The following is a 24,852-nucleotide window of genomic DNA, read 5'->3' as shown; positions in this document are numbered from 1 at the left end:
AATCATACCGTGACCGGTGAGCGCTTCAGTTTGGAACACCCTCTGTAATGGCGGGAAGTAGATGACCATCATCTGTCCCACTAGACTTAGAGTCACCGCTATCAAGAACATTCTGAAAATACCAAATGCCAATGTAATATTTAGACACCAAATAAATATTATATCCACATTAAAAAAGAGGGGAAATGTCGTTTGAAACCCGATTCGAACGAAGTTCCTTTCGCTATATATACATAATATCCAATAATATGCGCAATTAACTAAATCACTTTCAGAATAATTAAGCGAAAACTAAAAATATTGTAAGTAAAATTATTACATCACACCAGTAAATTTAAACATACATACATTAAGTATAGTAATAATAATAATAATAATATCCTGGGACACTTTTCACACACTGCCATCTGATCCCGAATTAAGCTTGTACAAAGCTTGTGCTATGGAAACCAGACAACTGATATACTACATATACCACTTTTCTTTTGTAAATACATACTCAGGATCAGTATATGGGCTGTAACGATCGATAACGAATTATGTGCCAATTGAAATATTTTTGTTATATTAAAACATGGTGATTTCACTTAAGAGATACTATACTAGCCAAAAGATTCAAAGTATATATCAAATGGCCGTCACAATCGATCCAAACACCAAAATATACTTACTTGTTGGAAAAGAAACCGATTTGAAAGATCGACTTCGTTTGCGAGCGACACGACAGCGCGTTGAACATGTCGAACAGGACGAAACAGGTGAAGGTCATCGTCGTGTCACGGGGCGTTATCTTGTTGTCAGACATCTGAAAGTTGACAATTAAGTTACATTCAAAAAACTCTTCATTACTCAATTCAATAGAAAGGCGGTCGAGCAAACGGGTTACCTGATGGTAAGAAAAAAGCCGAGATGGCCCAGTGGAAGGCGTGAATCTTAACCGATGATCGTGGGTTCAAATCCGGGCAAGCGTTACTGAATTTTCATGTGCTTAATTCATCTTATGCTACGACGGTGAAGGAAAACATCGTGAGGAAACCTGCATGTGTCGAGTTTCAGTGAAATTCTGCCACGTGTATTCCACCAACCCGCATTGGAGCAGCGTGGTGGACTAAGCTCCAAATCTTCTCCTCAAAAAGGGAGAGGAGGCCTTAGCCCAGCAGTGGGATATTCACAGGCTGTTACTGTAAGTGGTCACCCCTGCCCATAGACACTGGTCTAGTAAAAAATATTAACCACCGCTTACATCGCCAATACACCACCAAACTTGGGAACCAAGATCTTATGTCCCTTGTGCCTCTACACTGGTCCAGTCTATACATCTGTGCTCGTCGAGCGGACAGCGTCGTCCAAACGTGAGAGCAGTCACCTCCCGGTTGAAGACCCAGAGCGTGCCGGCGATGATGACGGCGGCGGCGAGCAGCACGGACAGCAGCAGCGCGCGAGAGATGATGCGGCGCGCCGGGTCGCGCGGGCGGCGCCGCAGCACCGAGCGGTCCACGGGCTCCACGCCCAGCGACTGCGCCGGCGGGCCTGCGCACACGGCGGAGTTACAGTCGGGGCCAGCGGCGGCTACGGCACACAGACTCGTCAGGGGGCTCACCGTCCATGATAATGTTGATCCACAGTATCTGCATCGCGTTGAGCGGGTTGGGCACGCCCAGCAGCGTGGCCAGCGCTACCAGCGACAGCGCGGCGATGGACGTCGACAGTTGGAAGCAGACGAAGTTGCGGATGTTGTAGAAGATGCACTTGCCCTCCTCGATGGCGGATCTGTGGGGGGGGGGGTACAAACGTTACCACTTATCAGATATTCTACCACCAAACAGCAATATGGTTTAAGATATTTATTGTTCCGCAAATAACTTATAGATAGAAAATCAAGTACATAAAATTCCCATATTTTGGGCGTACAAAACTATATTCTTAGTCTTAATTAATATACGAAGAAAATAGAAAAAATAAAACATGAAAGTTTCATATGGCAATATTTACGAGAGAATGTACAAAACCGATTTACAACTAGAGGTGACATAAAGAAAAGGTTTTTATTCGCGTATTCAATTTAACATTTATGATATTTTTTTTTGTTTCGTCTACCGTCTACACTATTCTTTACACTTTATTAAATGTATAACTTAGAAAAAATACTTCATCGACAAGAAATTTACACTTTTAAATATTTAATTTTAAATTCAATTTCTTAGCTCTATCTAATAAATTTCGAAGACGTTAATTGTGTATTTCTACTATTTCACCATTTACTTACATGATGGTAGCGAAGTCATCATCCACGAGGATCATGTCAGCGGCTTCCTTGCACACATCCGTACCGTTCCGACCCATAGCGATGCCGATATCCGCTCTCTTTAACGCCACACCATCGTTAACACCATCACCTTTTTATTTAAAAAAAAAAAACAATATACTTTTCTGAATAATAAAGTTATCCAATAGTAGAAAAATCTATCTGTGTCATTTACTGGACAAGGGAATGTTGTCTTGTTAAATAGAACTATGAAGCCAACTCCACTCATAAATAAAATAAAAAACCTAACAGAAGCTTATTGAAGGAATATTTTAATCTTTTTTTAATTTTAAAGTAAACTTATTTAAAAAAAAGCCGAGATGGCCCAGTGGTAAGAACGAGTGAATCTTAACCGATGATCGTGGGTTCAAACCCGAGCAAGCACCACTGAATTTTCATGTGCTTAATTTGTGATTATAATTCATCTCGTGCTTTACGGTGAAGGAAAACATCATGAGGAAACCTGTATGTGTCTAATTTCACTGAAATTCTGCTACGTGTGTATTCCACCAACCCGCACTGGAGCAGCGTGGTGGAATAAGCTCCAAACCTTCTCAAAAAAGGGAGAGGAGGCATTTAGCCCAGCAGTGAGATATTCACAGGTTGTTACGGATTCATTTCCAATACTATGCAATAAAACATAGGCAAATTTACTAATCCAGCTAAAAACTGATCGCTAAATACGTCATCGATTGCCACAGACCTATTAAAAATTCGAAGTAAAATAGTTATGAAAGCGGACGTTAATCAACTCACCTGTCATTCCAACAATATTGCCAAGTCTTTGAAGCGACTTGACAATCGCAAGTTTATGTTTTGGCGTTACCCTGTAGAATACTGTTACCTGTGTTTATAAAACAAAATCGTATTAATTATATATTATATTATATAACAAAAATAAAAGCAATAATAGTTTTTAAACGAGTTACTGAGATATCAATTTACCTCTCCAACAAAGGGTTAAAGCTTGTGCTAGAAATGGGGACATCGATTTCCAATGGGATCCATACCAACAGTACTCCAAGAGAGAAATATTTCATTTGTCTCTTGTTTTTATATTATATTTATGGAGATCAGTATGTATTTATATCCTAATTTTGAACTTTTAAATTGATAAATACTTTTTGGATTATTTGTGGTAAGGCTTTGTGCAAGCCCACATGGGTAGGCTTACCACCAAACTGTAATAATAAGTTGTCGTTATATTCCAGTTTGAAGGGCGAGTTATTAGTGTTACAAGCACAAGGGACATATTAGTTGCCAAAGTTGGTGACACATTGGCGATGCAATGGTTGTAATTTCCTAAAGCACCAATGTCTCTGGGCCGTCACTTAACCATCGGGTGACCACAACAAATTGCCTACCTATTTCAAACATCTCATAATTTCAACAGGAATTTTGATCTTCTTCAACGATAAATTTAATTAGATGAACATTATAAGTAGTAACCGTATAGCCTATTCTAACCACAAGACGAATAAACCGAAATAAACAACTTTGACCTCGATATTATTGTTCACCGATATTAATTGAAGCGAGATTGGTCGAGATCTTGAATAATCTATGTATTCGCGAAAAAATGGCGTTTTCAATGTTCACGAAGTTGCAATCGGAACTTCGAAAGTTAAATTAATGTGGTTATAACTAGTTAAGTGGAATAGTTTTGTATTATAAATAAATGTAAATTAATCAAGAATTGATTATAATGCGTAATACAGCAGAACAATTAGAAAATCGCATGCAATTTGTAAATCTACGATTTGTGTACCTTTAATCCTACTCCGATTGGAATAGGGTAGAGTTAACTTCATTTTGGTCATTGTTCCCATTCGTATAATTAAATAATTAATGCAACTTATATTATTGTAACTATTTTGTAAAATGTTATTTTATTACATGTACGAGTTATATGTCATTTGAAATACATAATTTTTTAATTTCGTAAAGGTAACACTGACCGAATCAATGACGGCGTCTAGTTCGTCGTCCGACATGCTGTCGAACTGCTCTCCCGAGAGAGATGTTGAATGTAACACGTCGAGACCAACCATTTGAGCTGAAATAAAATGTTTATTTATTTATTTTGGGAAACATACAGCATAATACACATAAACATTTGATTGCCAACAAAGTTTCCACTTTTACATTGAAACATGGAGTGAACCTAACAAGAACAAGTTATTTAGCAAGTATTAAAGTATACAAAGTAAAGTAATAGCAAGTCTTTAAAAAGCAGAACAAGAAAAACCGATAAGAATATTAATGACAAATACAGTTTCTTAAGCTTCTAAGAACTTAAATAAATTTTCCTTAAAGATAGAAAGATATTAGAGTAGCGTTTATTATAATTGTCACATGCTCTTATCAAAAAGCGATTTCTAGCAAAGCTCGTTCGTGTAGAACTAGGATAGAATAGGAACATAAAAGGTATATTTTGAACGGGCAATTTAATGTAGACACTTGATATAAATATTGTTGACTAAGTATATTGAATCGATAAAATTATTTACAATTTTGTAAAGAAAAACATTATACATGTATTGTTTCATTATAAAAAAAATTAACAATTTTTAAGGTTTAACAAATGTTTTCCCATCATCATCCCCAATTTCAGCAATGACGGCCATTTATAAGGTCTAAGCAAGTGCGCGGTAGATAATATTATAGAGCACAGGTATAGTCTTTATTTTCTCACTCTTATAGAACGATTAGGCAAGACCAGAAAGAGATAGAAAGTAATTCTTTAGATGTGGCTATAGTCCAAAGTACTTTACCCTGATTGGTATGCAGACTTATAGACTTTCGACATCAAGATTAACGCATTTGTAGATCAAAAGGTCATCTTGACCTGCACCGGCGCGGTCCACCCTACCGAACGAGCAGAGCCAGTGTCGAGCCACTCACCGACGGCGAGCGCGGTGGGGCGCGCGTCGCCGGTCACCATCTTGACCTGCACCTGCACCTGCGTGGTCCACCCTACCGAACGACCTGAGCCAGTGTCGCGCCACTCACCGACGGCGAGCGCGGTGGGGCGCGCGTCGCCGGTCACCATCTTGACCTGCACCTGCGCGCGGCGCAGCGCGGCGATGGCGTCGCGCGCCGACTCCCGCGGGGGGTCGCACACGCCGCACACGCCCGTGTACGTCAGCGCGTCCAGGCTGCGGCCGCGGCACAGCGCGATTATGCGCAGCCCTGGGGGAACAGCGCCGTCACTTGTTACGTGGCTATAACGTGTTATGTGGTCGTACCCTGTGCTCATAGACATTGACCGAGTTGGCATTTGGTAGATGTCATTTTGCACTTTCGATTGCACCTGATTATATATAGTAATTCTAGCTTAGTTAAGTACTTTTTAGCTCTCGACCAGCTCACTGGCACTTAGAAGTATACTGTTTATCATCTTCCCTTCCTAAATTATAAATAAATAATCTCACCCATCCTTCCGATGTTGTAGGCCTCGTTCAGGAAGTCAGCCTGCTTCTCTTTCGTGATAGGTACGCAGTTGCCCGCACTGTCGATGTAGGTGGTACAGAGCGGCAGTAACTTCTCTATAGCCCCTTTTACGAATAGTTCCTCGTTTAACCTTCTGTCTTGGTACTTCGGTGCGCATTTTACTACCATCATCTTCGTCTCTGAACTAAGGGATGAAATGTTATAGATTAACTAATGTAATTAAACTACATTCTTTACAAACCTATACTGCTTAATCCAATCGCTGCAGGAATAAAGACAAATAAACAAGTTTGATATTGAGTTGATATTGAGTGAGTTGACATCATTGATCGGAGAGTGCGATCTTGAATAATCTATGGTATTCGTTATGGATTCGTGGAAAAATTGCATTTTAAGTATCAGCTAATGGCATTTTAAGTTATTACCGGAACTTTAAAAGTAAAATAAAAATTGATGGAAGTAGTTAAGTGGATTTTTTCAGCTTTATGCCGTCCACTGCTGGACGAAAGCCTCCCCCATAGAACGCCAACTATCCCGATCTTGGGCAGTCCGCATCCATCCCGTACCTGCTACCTTTTTAAATCATCGGTCCACCTTACCACAGGGCGCCCTACACTACGTTTGCTTAAGCGTAGTCTCTACTCTAACACGTGTCGGCTCTATCGGCCATCGATGCGCCTGGAGACACGACCAGCCCACTTCCACTTCAGCGAGCTAATTCTACGCGCGACTGACTTTAGTTCTCTGGCAAATGTTCTCATTTCGGATTCTATCTGCCAGAGAAACCCCAAGCATCGCGCGTTCCATTGCTCGCTGAGCGACCTTAAACCTTTAGACCATCCTACGGTGAGTGTCCACGTTTCGGCACCGTAAGTCATTACAGGTAGGACGCACTGTTTAAAGACCGTAGTCTTAAGCGACTGGGATCGACGATTCAAAAATATGACGCAAGCTCCCGAATGCCACCCAGCCCAAACGTATTCTTCTTTTAGCCTCCTTCTCAAAGTTGTGCCGGCCAAGTTGTATAGTTTGGCCCAGGTTATATATTCCTGCACAACTTCGAGCCACTTACGACCACTAGTCTCGGGGATACATTTTCGTTGGCCATAATTTTGGTCTTTTCAATGTTCAGTTCATCCTGCAAAGTCTCCGCCATGATGATAATGTGGTCGTCAAATCAAATCGCAGATATGTTATGTGTTGGCCATTTATATTAATGTAATTAAGTGGAATAATTGTGTCTTATAAATAAAAAGATATATAAGTCATGTGTGACTGGGAGAATTGGCGCACCGATGAGGAGGTCTATGTCCAGTAGTGGATTAATGTGGCCTGAATATGGTGATGATGATGAAATCACATGTATAATATAGCAGAGCTATTAGCAAATCGCTATTGGGCTCCCTCAGATATATTTAGTTACAACCTAATTTGGTGTGGTGGAATAAGCTAAAAACATGGGGGAACCTCCTCCACCTCTTCAGAAGTAACATTAGTCTCTACACTACCTGTTATTAATATAAAAAATATATTAAATAATCTCACCTGAAAGGAATCTCATTGATCCTATTGTACTGTTCTCTGAAATCGTGCATGTTGTTCTTCATGGCGCAAGCGAGTAGAGCGCCCTCTGTAGGCTGGCCGTACAATACGTCGTCACGGATAATCGCGTTGTTGCATAACACACCCACCTGGAGAATTTGGAAGTTACCCGAATATTAGTAATTTGAGATTAATAAGTGATATCGTCAGAGCATAACACACCATTTCAATCGGCTTACCTCAAGCATGCTGGTGACCCCCATCCTGGCCACGTCGAGGTCCCTGCCCTTATAAGCTCTGAGCTGTATCTCGCCTCGTGTGTTATACCCCGTCCCCGTCACCTCCGCGATATGCCCGCCCGACGTCGATAACGTCGTGACCGTCATTTCGTTCTTTGTTAATGTGCCTACAGTTAAACGATAAGGTTGTACGAATCTATAGAAAGACGTTCTTTTTTTCCAAATCTTACTAAAAATGTCTGCATTTTTATATTTATCGTAAAGATTAAATTCTATACATTTTTTGCACAATTGAATTGCAAAGTTAAATGTCAATATTAAATATCATTTAATAGTTCTCCAATTAAAAAGTCATATACGAAACAGGTTTAAGAATTTTATTATGATAATATTTTTAAAGTCTCATTCGTATGTTTGAGTTTTACTTTCTATTATAACTTTTGCTCAATTTTTAAATAAAATAATTATAATAATCTACACAATATATAATTAAGAACAAACGATAATATATAATTTTTATATATTTTCTAGTTACACATTTACTCAACTCAACGCAACTCGGTCATATATTTTAGAAATATTGTGACAAATATGCCATTAAACAATACTCACCGGTTTTATCGCTGCATATAACGTTGACACAGCCGAGCGTCTCAACGGTAGGTAGCTTCTTCACTATGGCATTTCTCTTCGCCATACGCATCACTCCCAACGCCAATGTGACGGTCACAACGATTGGTAATCCTGCGAATAATATACTACTAATTGTAAACCATCCTCAAAAGTTGTGCAAACACAGAAGTAAAATAAAGTCCATCAGCTTTATGAAGCGAGGGAAGGTGTCAGTTAAAGAAGGATGTAACTGCAACTCACTCAAATGATTTGGGAAGAGCACGACTTTTTTTTTGAGCAACGACATTGAAAGTTGAAATAGCCGTAGTTATTGCCAACCTTTGTAAGAAAACTTTCTTCCAATTCAAATAAAACCATTAGATATGTGAAATGATAAATTTTTTAGGTATCATTTGTTTTTGAATTATTGTACATTTTTGTCGTAAATATGTCCACTTTTTAGTCTATTTGTCTCGATAGCCGTCCAAAAAAAAAGTAGATCTTACCAAATGGTAAGCATAGGTTGCATTTGCCTAATTTTTGTTTATAAGCAGTCTTTTGGTGAAGGAAAATATCATGAGGGGTTAAGAATATTTTTTTTAAATAAAAACACTTTAATCTGTAATGCCATTCATTCATTGATCTAATGCAAAAAACACAACAAAATTCATCATGTACCTAGACAGTGCATAAGCAATCTACTTTTAACTCACCTTCTGGTATAGCAGCCACAGCCAGACTCACGCCGATAGTGAACATCTCCTGAATAGCCTTCCCTTGCAGCCAGCCAGCTACCATTATGAAACCGATGATGCAGAAAGAGTATAAAGATAGTTGAGTCCCGAGGGTATCCATGGATCGCTGTAGAGGTGTCTTAGGTGATTCTTCGGCTTGCATCATTCGGAACATGTCACCGAATTCAGAACGCTCACCGGTGCTCACTACTATACCCTGCATAGTTTGAATTATTATTGTTAATAAAGGATGTAACACAGGTAGAAGATTTTAATATTTTTATTATTCAATCAATACAGAAAAGCCATAATTTATTTACCTTAGCATTTCCACATCTGACTAGAGTACCCATAAACGCGACATTATCCTTATTAACTCGACCCGCGGTCGCTTTGTTCGGCAATACACTCTTAATAGCCGGTTCTGTCTCCCCAGTGAAGGAGGACTCATCTATCGCCAGATCAGTAGACTCGTAGAGTCTCAAATCTGCGGGCACCCTGTCGCCTACGTTCAGATGTATAATGTCACCGGGAACGAGGTTCCGAGCGAGGAAATGTTCCACGCTGCCTTCTCGGAGACTGAAAATGTTAATATCATTGATGTAAAACGCATTACATTATTTACCGGTTACTACTGATCATATAAATTATATTTAAGCGAATTATAAATTCTTATACTACACTCAACAGGATACATCGAGTTCTCTTCATGTTCATAATTTATCATTCTCTTAAACGAAGTTTTTTATCAAGTGCTTTAAATAAAAAACTAAAATGGCAATTGCTTGTCAAATATTATCCTCACCAGTTGCATGACGGCGGTACCAGTTTGTTGAGCTCCTCAAGCGACTTCTCGGATCGATACTCCTGTACAAAGGCGACGGTCACCACGATCATGATGGCCACAGTTATTGATATTGCATCGTCAAACTGTCGCATACATATACTCACGACTGCGGAACCTGTTGACAAACATTTGATTTCATCCGACTTTTGTACTACCAAGTTTTAACATATTTATTATTACGTTATATTAAAACAAACTGACAAACGTTGTTCTGTCATCATCTACCGTATATATACTAATTGTCAGTGAATAGTATATTACAGTAAGTAACAGCCTGTGAATGTCCCACTGCTGGCCTAAGACCTCCTCTCCCTTTTATTTTGAGGAGGTTTGGACCTTGTTCCACCACGCTTCTCCAGTGCGGTTTGGTCAAATACACATGTGGCAGAATTTCAGTGAAATTAGACACATGCAAGTTTCCTTCACCGTAAAGCACGAGATGAATTATAATCCCAAATTAAGCACATGAAAATTCAGTGGTGCTTGCCCGGGTTTGAACCCACGATCATCGGTTAAGATTCAGCGTTCTTACCACTGGGCCATCTCGGCTTCTTAGAATAGTATATAAATTTCTCTATGAATAACATATGCCAACTGTCCGTTACATATAAAAAACATATACAGACATTAATATTCATATTAAATATATACTGTAACTAATTAATAGGCTTTATGCCAAAAGTAGGGGGGGGGGAGACAATAGTCCAAAGATCAATCCTTCGACTACCACATCCCTTAGTATGCCATATATAGTTAAATTATATATTTTTACTTTCAACGTGATATCATCAAATGCAAATAAGTCAATTTGCATTTAAATATGTTGTCAGAATTCTAGAAATCTTTAGTGATATTCCAAGGCCGTAGCGAACGCTCTTAAGCAATAAATGAATTAAAAAATGTTAATGGTGCATCAATATGTTTTATTTTTAATTTATATACAACTAAAAGTGTTTGGTTGTTTGTTTGTTTTCCTTGTCGAGCCATTGTTATCAGAATTTTAACAATATTTCGTATATACTGGCAATTACTATTGCCAGTATATACGAAAATGATTCAAATATTTCAAGTGCTATTTTAAGAGTTTATTTAAAAAGAAAATTACTTAAGGACGTAATAAAATACTTAATTTAGTTTTGAAAAATCAAGATGCTTTGAACACGTAAGTCTTAACCGATGATTACGGGTTCAAACCCAGGCAAGCACAACTGAATTTTCATCATCATAAATAATTAAAATAATAGGAATAAATGTTTAGTCATGTTTAGTAAAGCTTAGACAGAAAGATTGTTATTATAATCAACATTAATTGGTCGCAATTAATAAATGATAGTGTAGTTAAACGTACACAATTACTGTGCTACTATAATAATTCGTTAACTGCCTGGAAGAGATCGCTATGTAGCTATAAGGCCGCCAGTTGTATCCTAAGATTGTATCCATGTGATATGTAACGTTTAATCTTTTGTAGTGTACAAAAAAAGTTTTCTATATGTATTCTATCTATAATAACAACACAAAAGTGCTTAACATACATGTACATACATATACATATATTTATAATAAATTAAATAAGCTAACCAACTCGAGTTCGTTCGCATATAATAAGGATTTTATTCAGTTCTTTTTTTAAACATTGAGATATAATTATATTTTCATTCTCCGACCCAACTATTCGTCCGTACAACAACACAACGCGATTTCTAAACTGATACTATAAACTAATATTAATGTTGCATAGCAATCGGATTAGCAATTTATGCGTGAAACCGGAAATATATAACAAAAAAAAGTTACCTCTTAATAATATAATGATAACAAAATTATATTTTAAATTATAATTAGTATTTCGATGAATTAATTGTTGATAAAATCATAATCGATTCACTTTGCAAATTATCATCATACCCAAGTATAGTATCGGAAGTTAACATACACGTTACTGTTAATAATAATAATAATGTCCTCCAGACCGATTTCGGCCACGGCGGCCAATCTCAAGAGAGATTAGCCAGCTGCGCAGAGGATATTACAGAGCACAAGTGTGTGCGCAAACACAGGTGCACTGTCTATTCCCTCATTCTCTCCCTCGACACGACCGGAAAGAGTTCAGGCGGAGGACCAACAGCTTTACGTGCTTTCCGAGGCACGGGAGTGTACACTCTTCCAACTTCCGGACTCCGGGCTGCTACTGAGAATTTTCCGACAGAAAAATCCAATAACTTTTTATTGACCCGACCTGGGAATTGAACCCAGGACCTCCGGGTCTGCGGCCTTACATCAAACCACTAGACTAACGAGGCAGTCAACGCTACTGTTAATATGTTACCAAATACGGCAATATGAACGAAAAAGTAAAACGAGGTAAAGCAATTATAAGAATAGATAACTTCATAATTACCATTCCAATAACTTGCACAAAATTAAATGTTATTAGATGTTGTAATTTTTTTCTTTTAGTAACCGGTCATAATTAAAAATGTCTGACGATGCACCTCAGAAGAGTTTGACAAACAATTTTAAAGTACAGATAGGCGGATGGGCAAATGGTCCACCTGATGGTAAGTGATCACCAACGCCTATAGAAATTGGCATTGTAAGAAATGTTAACCATTGCTAGCATAGCCAATGCGCCAACAACAATACCATGTACTTAGTGTTTTGCAGTGGAATATCCAATGAGTGGGTGGTACCTACCCAGACGAGCTTGCACAGAGCCCTCACACCAGTAATTTCTACCACCAAGTAGTATATATTATCAGTCAAAATCCATTTTGTGAAGGCGCATCGTTACACTCAAAACTCGTTATACATTTCCACGATGAAAACTAGTTACAAAAACGTAAAAAACAACGTTTTTACTATCAAGTATGATTATGGAAATAGGGTCTTAATAGGCGTGTATTGTGGCTTACATATGTACGTACATACAGGCATGGCTTATTACATGCAGATAACTCAAGGTCACATTCAACTACTAAATGACCTTACATTAGTACAATTAGTACTCGCATGTCATATATTTCGACAAATTCTTATAAGTAAATAATAACAAAAGAATATTTTTATCGTATTCAATAAACTTTAATAATACATGCAGTTTCTTTGCTGTATTATGTTTCACGAACTTGCCAGGAGAAAACACAGCGGTTCTTATCCGGAATTAATCCGGCGATTTCCACGTCCATACGTACCCCCACGTCATATCAACAGACTTCGATATTTTAACTATTTCACGAGAACCTTTTTACTTTCGGGAATAAAATATTACCATTAAACAACGTGGAGTGAAACCCATAATTACTACATATGTTCACGTATATATGTATATAAAAGAAGACATCTTGTCCACTCATTGAACATGCCCTTGAGCCGGTCAATCGATATTGGAAATTACTTCGCTATGTCGATGTCACGGCACATTTAAAACGCTGATACTTTAAAACGATTTCATTTCTAGTAAATATATTTATCGCAATAACATTCTTATTATACTTATAAATTATTTAATAAGTATGGAAGAATATGTTAAGGAGACGAGACCGTATTATTTATGAGTATTAAAATAATAAACAAACATATTATTTATAAGAGTTAGGTAAGCAGTTTAGTAAAAGTAGCTCCCGTCAATTAGTTTTCTTCTTCCAAATTTAGGACAAATTAGGGACATAAAAAATAACCTTTGAAGGAAGCAGACGGACGGACAATCGAGGCGCTTATAAGAATATCTCATTTGTATAATTGTGATAGGTAGTTTAGGAGATCTGCGGAACAGATATCATGCATATCCTGCTGAAATCATTACACTCCTTTTAGCTTTGCCGAAGTCTTCCAGATTTTATTAATTTCCGTATAAACACCTTGAAAATATATTAAAAGAAACTTTAATTATTGTATAATTACTCGAAAAAATGTTTGAAATAAATAGGAAACACTATTTACTATTAAAATAAAATTATTTTGAGAAAAAACTGATCCTGTAATGACATTGCTTCATTTTAAAACCCGATACACAGCAATAGAAAGTATTGTTGTGTGGGGGTAGAATATCTGATTGGTGGGCGGGGTGGTACACCCAGTGGGCCTAGTAGGTGTATTAGTATAAAGCCGTACACAATTTATTATATAAAAGGTATATATTAATTCAGATTACTATCTCAAATTGGATGGACAAACAGCATGTTACCATTAATAATGCAAATGCATTACATTAATTAACTATGCTTTTACGAAATGAATATAGACCACAGATAAAAAAAAAACATTGCTGCGAAGGTAAATTGTCAACATTATAGGTAATCATATAACTAGATGTTATGCAACAGTGTATGGGATGTTTGATGGCGTTGATCAAATTTTGATAAAAAATAAAATACCATTCCATTATCATTCGATTTTAGAAAAATCTATTTTAAATATTTATTAGACAAGAATAACTTGTCACAGATTATGTAACATAATTAAATTTTAATATATTTATACTTAATTTCAATACATTCAGTAGATATATATATATATATATATATATATATATCACAGTAACGGCCTGTTAATGTCCCACTGCTGGGCTAAGGCCTCATCTCCCTTTTAAGAAGAAGGTTTGAAGCTTTTTCCACCACGCTGCTCCAATGCGGGTTGGTAGAATACACATGTGGCATAATTTTGATGAAATTAGACACATGCAGGTTTCCTCACGATGTTTTCCTTCACCTTCAAGCACGAGATGAATTATAATCACAAAGTAAGCACATGAAAATTCAGTGGTGCTTGCCCGGGTTTGAACCCACGATCGTCGATTCTCACGATCCAACCACTAGGCCATCTCGGCATTTATATATATATTCTATCAATCGATAGAAAAACATTTGTAACACTTATGTTCATATTACGTTTGCCCTCAATAAGGCTCGAACAAAGCCTTCTTGACTTTATTGTGGTCAGGGGTCCAATTTACTAACAATCGATGACATTTATCCGTTTTCCTATTCCTTAATTTAATTATCCACTATCGACATAACAATGACCTAATTTTGATTTTAACGTAACGTATATATTATCATAATATCGGTTCGTTTCCAATTCGAATAAATATAGAATAATCCAAGTTGGATTAGAATTGAATCGGGAAATTATCGTAATCGTTAAGTTTAGTAGAATTTTTCTACTCAGTTTTTTTTTTTTTTAATTAGAGACAAGACTCGCTAAGGCTGTGAAAAACTATCGCAGCTTAAGACATGCAACCTGTTTGTGCATAGTTGCACTAATGTAAAAATTAATGAGTGACATCGCTGAATGTGGTACTTTTCTTTATTATAAATTAATAAAATATGACTCGTGATTCGATTTTATATTTTGCCGCATTTTTTTCTTCGATATTTATAATTCATTTAATGTATGTATATATTATAAATAAACAATATGAGAATATTAATAAACAAAATGGTTTTTTTTTATATATACAATAGGAAGGCGGACGAGCAATTGGCCACCTGATGGTAATTCGTCACCAACGCCCATAGACATTGGCATGTAAGAAATGTTAACCATCGCTAACATCACCAATGCGCCACCAACCTTGGGAACTAAGATGTTATGCCCCTTGTGCCTGCAATTACTCTGGCCCACTCACCCTTCAAACTGGGACACAACAATACCAAGTACAGCTGTTTTGCGGTAGAATATTTCCGTTCGATATTACCGTTTTTGTTTTTTTTTTTAATATTTGCTATCCATGTCTATCAATCTGTATTCAGCCTCCATGATTACGCACCACGTTACAGCCATGGTTAACATAAACAATATTTGCCAGAAAGATGAGTCCGTTCCAAATATAGCGATAGAACTGTTCATTGAATTAGAAATATGCGATAGAAAACAGTTGCAGTATCGATGTCCGTTCATTTACCACGAAAGTTATAGAAGAAATACCTTCACATAGTACATACTTACTTATTTGCGATTGGCTTTTCTTAATAATTTCTGAGAATTGGCGTACCTACATATAACACATCGGCGCCGTCGTCAAGTAACAGTCGCTGGACCGTATCTTGACACAAAAAACTTCGCACTAAACTGGTTTCGAAGCAGACCTATCTTAGATCTTAAGCTGCGTTCACAATGTATACGTGCGTTCTATTTGGCATGGCATTGAACTCACGAAAAATTCTAATCACGTTCAACGCATGACTTCGACGTTTTCTGGAGACTCGCCAAAGGCATTAATTAGCTTTCTTTAAAATTCATAACGAAGACCGGTTACATTTTCACACACAGTTAAAAAAACTTGTATCAACATAAAACGTGATTTAAATTACTTCATTTTATCATCATCCGTTTTGCCGTTATTTCTTTGGAGTTTTAGCACACAAAAACAGGTATATATGTAAACAAGTAAGAATTTTCCAAGCTTACAAGCGTTTGTTCGCCTGTCAGACGCAAGCCCTTTCAGGAATGCTGGTAGGTTAAGACATTAATTGCTATCATCACCAAAAAACCCTATGAAGAATAATAGGCAAGCGCGCTCCATCTTAGACTGTATCTCACTTTCCATCAGGTGTGAAAAGTCAAGCGCTAGCCTATACATTTAAAAAAAAAAAAAAGCTTGACGATATTTTTTTTTGTATTAGTAATTAATTAATAATAATATATTTATACCATATTGTATAATTTATGAAGTGGCTTTGATATCGTATTTAACATAATGCATTTTTACATTTGTGTATACGAGCCTTAGGTACGACAAACAAGTGGCAAATTGTCAGCATACGATGTAATTATATTTTACATTTTGTGATGTTTCGTGTAATAAATTGTTTTATTAAAATCGACAAAATCAAAACCATTCACTACCTTTTTTAGACTGTCAAAATCAAAACCATTCACTACCTTTTTTAGACTGTCAAAATCAAAACCATTCACTACCTTTTTTAGACTGTCAAAATCAAAACCATTCACTACCTTTTTTCGTTTGTTAATTGTCGATTGTTTTTAATTGCAGTTAACAGTCTTTGCTATCAATTTAAAAAAATAATAAAATTAATTCTTGCTAGCTAACATGATAATACATATAATTATGTTTTTTCAAATTTAAATATTAACAGTATTTCAACCACTGCTCGAATATTCGTTTCTTATTGTTCAAGTATTGCCAGTGTCACATATCGTGTATTATAATTATTTTCGTAAATACTTGTTACTCGATCACGATAAATCTACTTGCGTTTATTTGGCTATTTTTTTATTTGTGTTTATGAAGGAGGCCTTTGCCTATAGGCAAACATATGCAGAAAATAAGCATGTATCAAATATTAGAATAAGTCTAAGTTTAATTGTGCTATATTATTATTATTATGATATGAAATGTGCATACGGATCAAACTAAATTCGTAGTAATAACTAGATATTCTATATATATTTTCTGATTGCAGGTACAGTAGGTTGTTCGCAGGCATGCTCTTATTTAAAACTAGCGTTGTCAATCATTGGTTTCAATACCGCGGGGCCAGCAAAGTTTGCTGGTTGATCAACCATTTGCAACGTACAGTATATATATAAAGAAACATATTTTTTTCCCTTTTTAAAAACGTTTAGGCTAGTTTCAGATGAAATTATTTTTGAAGTTGTATTATTACTCCATTTTATTCTGATAATTTGTTATTTTTTTAATTCTTTAAGTCATTTGTAGATCGTTTACGCAATGTGTTGTTTGTAATAAACTTATCTATCTTTCTATATTATATGAAAGTTTTCTTTTAAAACTTGTATCCATCATCCGACACTGACAGCAAAGTCACTCAACAGTCTTCTTATTACGTCACAATTGGATAAGTAGGAAGACAACAAGGCACAGCATGAAATTCGTTGCGTTCTGGAGTATGAATATATTCTTTTCATACCTTAGTACATGCCCTTCGGCGGCAAATGATTTACTATTTATAAAGGCCCTCTGTTACTCTGACAAATGAATCATTTAAGGCATCACCATAAAAACTAGATTATAATATTCGCAATATGTTTTATAATATTGATAATATCTTTAACTTGTATTTAAATAATATATGATTGATAAAGTTCATTATTTTTTTTATTGTTTCCGGTCTTATCTATACAAACGGACAAGTGAAAATAATCTACTAAAAAATACATATGAGCCCTTTACCTCCTAATATAATCTAGATCCAATGCGCCAATATTATAACAATAACCAAACAAAACTAATAATATCTAAACACTAAAAAATGGATAATCGGCAAAAAATATATGGTATTAATCGCGAACGAGCTTAAAATTACTGTACCTACCAAGCAATAACAGAATGAGCGGGTTCTGAAATTGCTCGACGTACTTCTTCCACAGCGGTTCCTGCTCCTTCAGTTGGAACTCGTTCGGGCCAACGAAATTCATACGATCGTTCGCCTCCCGCCATGATAAGCCACGCCGTACGTCCACTTGCAAACGCTCAGCCACCTAAAAAATGAAAAAATTATAGCATACGCAAAATAATATATAAACACAGAAGTACATTACACAACTCGCTACGAATGCTGTCGTAAACGTAAGTAATATTATCGTTTAATTTTATAAACATAGTCAGAAATCGAGATTTACTAACATTTGTAGGAAATGTTGGGAATACAAACATTAGAATATCAAGTACTACTAGACTACTAGGAACATGATAAGATCAGTATCACAGTAACCGAACTACTGTTCAACAGGTTATCAGTAATATAATAAACACTATCAAATTTATTCACTCCACCTTCGACGTCGAAGAAAAAAAAAACGTTTCTATCTATTGGTACCGCGATCGATTCACCCAAGGCTTTTCAGACGTTGCCTCTAAGCAAACAATACGGCGTGTTGAAGTTTCATCTACGGTATAAATAGATAAATTCCGTGATAGCTATCGAGTGCATTTCACCCGACATTATTGATACGATTAACACACAGTTACCATACATATACAGTGTCAATTGAAATCGCTAAAAACTGTCATCGACATAATAAGTTGTCCACGTTTTTGTTGTCAACACAACACATGTTGAGAACAAAAAAGTGAATGACGAAATCTTCTGTAATTAACTAACTTATGAACGGTTGGATCATTTGGAAACGGTTAGGCACAATGTTTTAAATCTTTCCGCAAAACATTGTAAACATATGTTTTTCTATTACAAAGAAAACCAAACCCATAACTACAAAAAATATATACATAAATATATATAATGTTGCATAATAAATATACATCTTCTAATTTAAATATTCAAATACTAATATTTTTGCCATTTTTATTAAATTTAGCACTAGTTATAATTTACGACACTAAAAATAAACTTAAATAAAGGCTAAATATAGTTTTATTTGGTAAATGTTGGACAAATAACGATATTTAGTAGACTAAACAATATATGTTTAGTCACATCAAAAAACGGGGTGTAAAATATCAGTGGAATCTTCAGTAGCAAGAATCGATCAACACGTTTCAACATGTGAAGTTAAATAAAGGCATGTTAAAAACACGTAGAATGTTCCAAGACGTCGTATTAAGGACAACTCCAAGAGTGATGGTTCTCATACATTGTTGTACTTTTATTACCATTCCAATATGCAAGCAGTATATCTATATTTTAATATATATAATATCGTATTGGAAATTTACATTAAGGTATGGTTTTTCAATTTGCAAATTTCTCAAAAATCATCTTACTTAACTGTTCTGAAATTTGATGAAGACTTTCTTTTTGCGATATTAAGGAGCACTATAATAATTTTTGTGAAATAATTTTACAAAGGGACAAGGAGCCGTTTCCATTATCAACTTTCTCTAAACGAAAATTAAAAAGTTTATATTTAAATATTATTATGTTTTTGAGAACGAATGGAACGATTTTGCTTTATAAGCATTACACTTACTTATTGATAGTCAAATAAGAAACCACCAATGATTCGGAAATGAAATTCCCTGACCTGAGAAGAACCGGCGAAAGAAACTTAGCGGGTTTTATTTTTTATTTTTAGTTATTATTCTTTATTTGGTTTCTTGTAAGTTTTTCTCGGTAGAATCTACATTTCGACCAGTACTTTTACATATTGTAAAATACATTACATTACATACTGTAAAATATATATTCCATTCAATAAAATTTATTTTGATTGAATGTAACTAAAATACATTTTAGATTATTATACATAATTTAAACGTATTTGAGATCGAATAAAAGATAAGTATTATTTTTTACGTAACATTTCAATTCTTAAAATTGTTACGTATATTTAAAAATGTATGATTAAAGTTACTTTAATACCGATTAAAAGATAAGTATTTTTAATACACGACTTCGCACTTGAGCAAAGGTACCGATATATACCTAATTGTTGACAAACATATTTACAACTTTATTTATTATATTTCTTACAAGTACATAAACAATACAAGCTATTATATTAACACTAATATATATAGTTAGTAGGTATTTCAATTTGTCCATTTGCTCGTCTGATTCCAATCATAAATTAAAAAAAAAACAAACACTACACATTCGTTCCTCTACATTATGAACTTCAAAAAATTATATATTTATAGCATACAAACACTATTTATATCTATTTTAATTTTACTTCTAAAGATCCAATACGAGTTCGGCAAAATTCATAACGCAATCTTTTCACGAATAAGGATTCGTTATTAAATAATAAAATCTCGACCAATTAAATGTCAAATTTGTCTATTTTTCCTTGTTCCTCCATGGAACAGACAACCTTGAGACGATTATCATTTATATTCTCGATTAATAATATTTATTGTTAATTATAAATTAAATAAAAAAAATCGAGATGGCCCAGTGGTAATAACGCGTGAATCTTAACCGATGAACGTGGGTTCAAACCCGGGCAAGCACCTCTGAATTTTCATGTGCTTAATTTCTGTTTATAATTCATTTCGTGCTTTTCGGTGAAGGAAAACATCGTGAGGAAACCTGCATGTGTCTAATTTCATCGAAATTCTGCCACATGTGTATTCCACCAACCCGCATTGGAGCAGCGTGGTGGAATAAGCTCCAAACCTTCTCCCCAAAAAGGGAGAGGAGGCCTTAGCCCAGCAGTGGGACATTAACAGGCTGTTACTGACTACTACTGATAAATTAAATAAACATATGTTAATTATACAGTATTATCCAGAGAAGCCCCAACATAATATAGACATGAAAATACTTCTTATTTAATGAGTTCTCGACGTCAGAGCGTCTATTGTTTAAAAATGTCTTGTTTGTTATCTGCTATACTACGTTTGGACAGGCATTTTAATTATTTAGTATCTCATTGTAATCTTTTATTTTCAATCCAAGTCGTAATAATAAGATCTTTTATAAATGTAACGGAAGTCGAGCCGTATCGTGTTGTTCTTGTTAAGTGGAATATTTTAACAAAAGATTATTTTATGACAATAAAAACGGATATATGTATATATTAATCAGTTGAAAACTATCAACGAGTGTCATGGCTATTATTTTCGGTAAAATCTACATTCAATGTCGAGGGTAGTTTTAAGTTTGGTTAAATTGTAAAATGTAGATTAAATAATTGTTACGAGTGCACTTAAATAAAGTGTGTTTTAGTTTAGTTTTTTCTATAATTTGTTTTTTTTTTAATTTAACTCTATGACGTGGGTATGGCGATTTTTTTTCATCAACATCAACAATCAAATTTTAAAACAATTAGGTTATCATTTGATACCAATTAAACCATAATATACTGAAATAGTTCAAAAGCTTACGAATCATGTTGTACTATTTAGTAAAACAAAAAAAATATTGTATTATCGTTATTTTAGTGAAATAAAAATTACGTAATTGTATGATTTGTATAACATAATAACTGACTCACATAATTTTCGTTTTCAATTACACACCAACGTAGTTATAATATGTTAGTTTTGTTTGAATAATAAACTGACATGCGCGGACCGTATTGATTTTCGAGAGTCCATAGCCGTGTTTCAATCTCTGACACTGCATTGCTATTCCAATGCTATTGCAGTTAGTATTAGTATATAAAAGTCCCACGTCAAACTACCTTTACGTAGTTTAATACTCAGACTAGCTCAACGACGATTGCATTTTATTATTATATTATTTAAATTGTCGTTTTCCATGTCAGAAGAAGTAGCAAGTTCGAGAAGTAATACAAGTCCGGACCATTATAATTTATTTTAAAATTAATATTATTACTATTTTTTTTAATATATATGAATTAATTATAAGTATCTCGGAAACGATTTTGCTTAAATTTTGTATTCAGATAAGGTTTTGCTTTTTATGTTTTCATATACAATTTTAAACAAAAAAAAATAGACCCGACAGAAGCTTTATCGCCCAGGTACTATATATTTTTAATTCAATAAAGAAAATGGGTTAATTATGAAAATAAGGTTATATGGGTTAATTGGGCTAATTTATGAAACGATTTCGGGCAGTTACAATTTCTACGAAACACTATAAAAACGCCAGAATCATGAACACATTTGAATGTATGAATGTACCATGAATATCAGAGGACGAAACGATGTGACATCAATTAGGAGGAAGATGTAATTTAATACCAAAATAATCTTTAAATGATAAAAATAACATGTGTAAAAAAATTATATCATGTAAACTTTTTTTTTTTTATAAATAAATCAATTAAGGCACTCGTATAATTCTTGCTCCGTCCGAGTTTTGACTGTGACGTCACTTCGCTCAATCGTTATTGCGGCCTCTTTACGATTTGACTCCCATACGTTCTTTCACTTATAATATTAGAACTATTATTAATATATATCATAGATGTTATGATTGCGGATTCTTTCACAAATCATGCGAAATATATTAGTGAGCTTATTATTATTGTTTATTTTAATCTTTTGTTAAGGCAGATTGATCATAACTGTGATCGGCAATAAATCCGTACTCTTCATGTAGAGATACTAGTTCTTTCCGCTTTCGACAGAAGATCATATCGATATAGATATATATACATTTCCTACATTTTAAATTTACGTACAAAACTGGGGCGCGATAGTTACGACACAGAGCCACGGCATATTATTGTAAATTTGCTTGTGATGAAATTAACAATCATATAATATGGCATTGGTCACACAGCGATGTGAGAAGCCTACTTTTAATGAAATAAATTGTTACTCGAAGAAACCTTTTTTGTGTTAAAGGGAGGCAAATAAGCAGGAGGCTCACCTGATGGAAAGTGATTACCACACCTGCACAGTGCAAGGACACCCGCAACACCGAAGTATTTGTCGGCCTTTAAGGAATTAGTCTTTTCTTGAAGGTTTCGATGTCATAACGGTTCGAAAAAATCGCCTGGAAATATGGTTCTGCAGAGTGGCTGTGCGAGGCAGGAAATGCTTTAAAAATAGTGTTGTAACAGTGGATTTCAAGACATCGAGATGGTATGGATGGAATTTAGGATTTAGATGCGATGTCCAGTGGTGAAATTCAACGCCTGGGATTAATCAAAACAGTTCCTTAGAGTATTCCCCGTAAAAGATGCAAAGATGAGAGCAGTACTCCATGTTGGGCTGAATTTTCGCCTTGTAGAATTCTGTCAGATCTCAGACTTTGGTTACTGGTGGTAGGGCTTTTTGCAAGCTCGACTGAGTAGGTACCACCCACTCATTAAATATTCTACCGCAAAACAGCAGTGCTTGGTATTGTTGTGTTCCGGTTTGAAGGGTGAGTGAACCAGTGTAATTACAGGCATAAGGGACATAACATCTTAGTTCCCAAAGTTGGTGGCGCAAGGGAAAATTAACGAAGGTTAACATTTCTTACAATACCAATGTCTATGGGCGTTGGTGACCAAGTGGTGGTAAGTACCATCAGGTGGCTCATACGCTCATCTGCCTACCTATTCTATAACAAAAAACGAATCAAAGCATAATCGTTGCCGTTTATCTCTTTTGTATCATGTATTGTATTTTTACTAAGATACTTTATTTGGGGCTGGTGGAGATTTTTTTTAATATTGCAATCTTTTTAATTTAGCAGACATTTACAAATGACTACCTGCCTAACCACGAGGGCTGGTTTCCCGCCACAACACGGATTGTCTAAGAGCTGATAGTATAGATATATGCACTGCTGCATAAATAAATACCCTAAGTCGGCTCTTACGTCATCCACTGATTAAGTTCTTGGCTGTATCCTGCTCGGCCGGAGTCTTAAGGTTAATAAGGTTTGGCCAAGCGAATGCGTATCGGCTTGTTCTGTCACTAAAATAGAATAATTATTGTAGAACAGAATACAATAACACCGGTATGCATTCGATTCTATAGACAAGGTCACGGTCGAAACGAAATGTTGTTCCACGTTTTATTTTAAATATTGAAAACAAAAAAAAACAAACAACGTCGTAGAAACCTGTTATTGTAAAAAAAGGCATAACGCGGTGTTTTTTGAATAAATATTAAAGCATTTTAAACAAAAAATTGTACTGCCGAAATATTACATATTAAAGACAAAAAATATTAAAATAATAATCTTAATATTTTTTATAATATGAGCCGTAATGACTTCGAGGATGGCCCAGTGGTTAGAACGCGTAAATCTTAGCCCGGGCAAGCACTACTGAATTTGCATGTACTTAATTTGTTTTTATAATTCATCTTGTACTTGACGGTGAAGAAAAACATCTTGAGAAAATCTGCATGTATCTAATTTTACTGAAATTTTGCCACGTGTATTTACTCCACCAAGCCGCGTTGGAGCAGCGTGGTGGAATAAGCTCCAAACCTTCTCCCCAAAAAGAAGAAAGGCCTCCTGCTTTAGGCTATCAGTGAGACACTACACAGTGTTACTGGACTTCGATATTCAAATCCGGGCAAACATCGTTAGATCTTGCATCTTTTGAATGAAATTCTACCATCTGTTTGAATTTCAAATAAACAACCTTACACATAAAGTATTGGAAGGAATACAAGGTCTAGCGCTAAGTTAAAAGAGGTGTTATCCAAGGCTCTATACTTGGACCAATTTTGTACTCAATTTATACGGCACACTTTCACGAGTGTGTCAAGACAAGTTTAGTCCAAATTTATGCAGATGATACGCAGTTATTATT

General features: G+C 35.3%; 1 protein-coding gene across 4 annotated transcripts in view; it reads right to left on the bottom strand.

Annotated features, from left to right (window-relative positions):
• Positions 1 to 24,852, bottom strand: part of LOC126774286 (calcium-transporting ATPase type 2C member 1) — a 32,618-nt gene that overhangs the window by 1,264 nt on the left and 6,502 nt on the right. For 2 of the 4 annotated variants that reach the window (XM_050495731.1, XM_050495730.1), the window contains exons 3-18: positions 18,033 to 18,198; positions 9,691 to 9,847; positions 9,206 to 9,464; positions 8,865 to 9,102; positions 8,152 to 8,283; positions 7,540 to 7,706; positions 7,304 to 7,449; positions 5,740 to 5,942; positions 5,210 to 5,497; positions 4,264 to 4,361; positions 3,062 to 3,149; positions 2,267 to 2,396; positions 1,601 to 1,770; positions 1,367 to 1,530; positions 672 to 805; positions 9 to 112 (exon numbers count right to left, since the gene is read on the bottom strand). In XM_050495731.1, coding sequence (XP_050351688.1) covers positions 9 to 112; positions 672 to 805; positions 1,367 to 1,530; positions 1,601 to 1,770; positions 2,267 to 2,396; positions 3,062 to 3,149; positions 4,264 to 4,361; positions 5,210 to 5,497; positions 5,740 to 5,942; positions 7,304 to 7,449; positions 7,540 to 7,706; positions 8,152 to 8,283; positions 8,865 to 9,102; positions 9,206 to 9,464; positions 9,691 to 9,847; positions 18,033 to 18,198 — 2,644 coding nt within the window. Of the gene's footprint in view, positions 1 to 8; positions 113 to 671; positions 806 to 1,366; positions 1,531 to 1,600; positions 1,771 to 2,266; positions 2,397 to 3,061; positions 3,150 to 4,263; positions 4,362 to 5,209; positions 5,498 to 5,739; positions 5,943 to 7,303; positions 7,450 to 7,539; positions 7,707 to 8,151; positions 8,284 to 8,864; positions 9,103 to 9,205; positions 9,465 to 9,690; positions 9,848 to 18,032; positions 18,199 to 24,852 lie in introns of those variants that run through there. The other 2 variants (XM_050495732.1, XM_050495733.1) reach the window with 2 other exon arrangements.

Source organism: Nymphalis io, chromosome 16 (assembly GCF_905147045.1).
Source record: "Nymphalis io chromosome 16, ilAglIoxx1.1, whole genome shotgun sequence".
Classification (NCBI taxonomy): Eukaryota; Metazoa; Arthropoda; class Insecta; order Lepidoptera; family Nymphalidae; genus Nymphalis; species Nymphalis io.
This window is presented reverse-complemented; position numbering and strand designations above follow the sequence as displayed.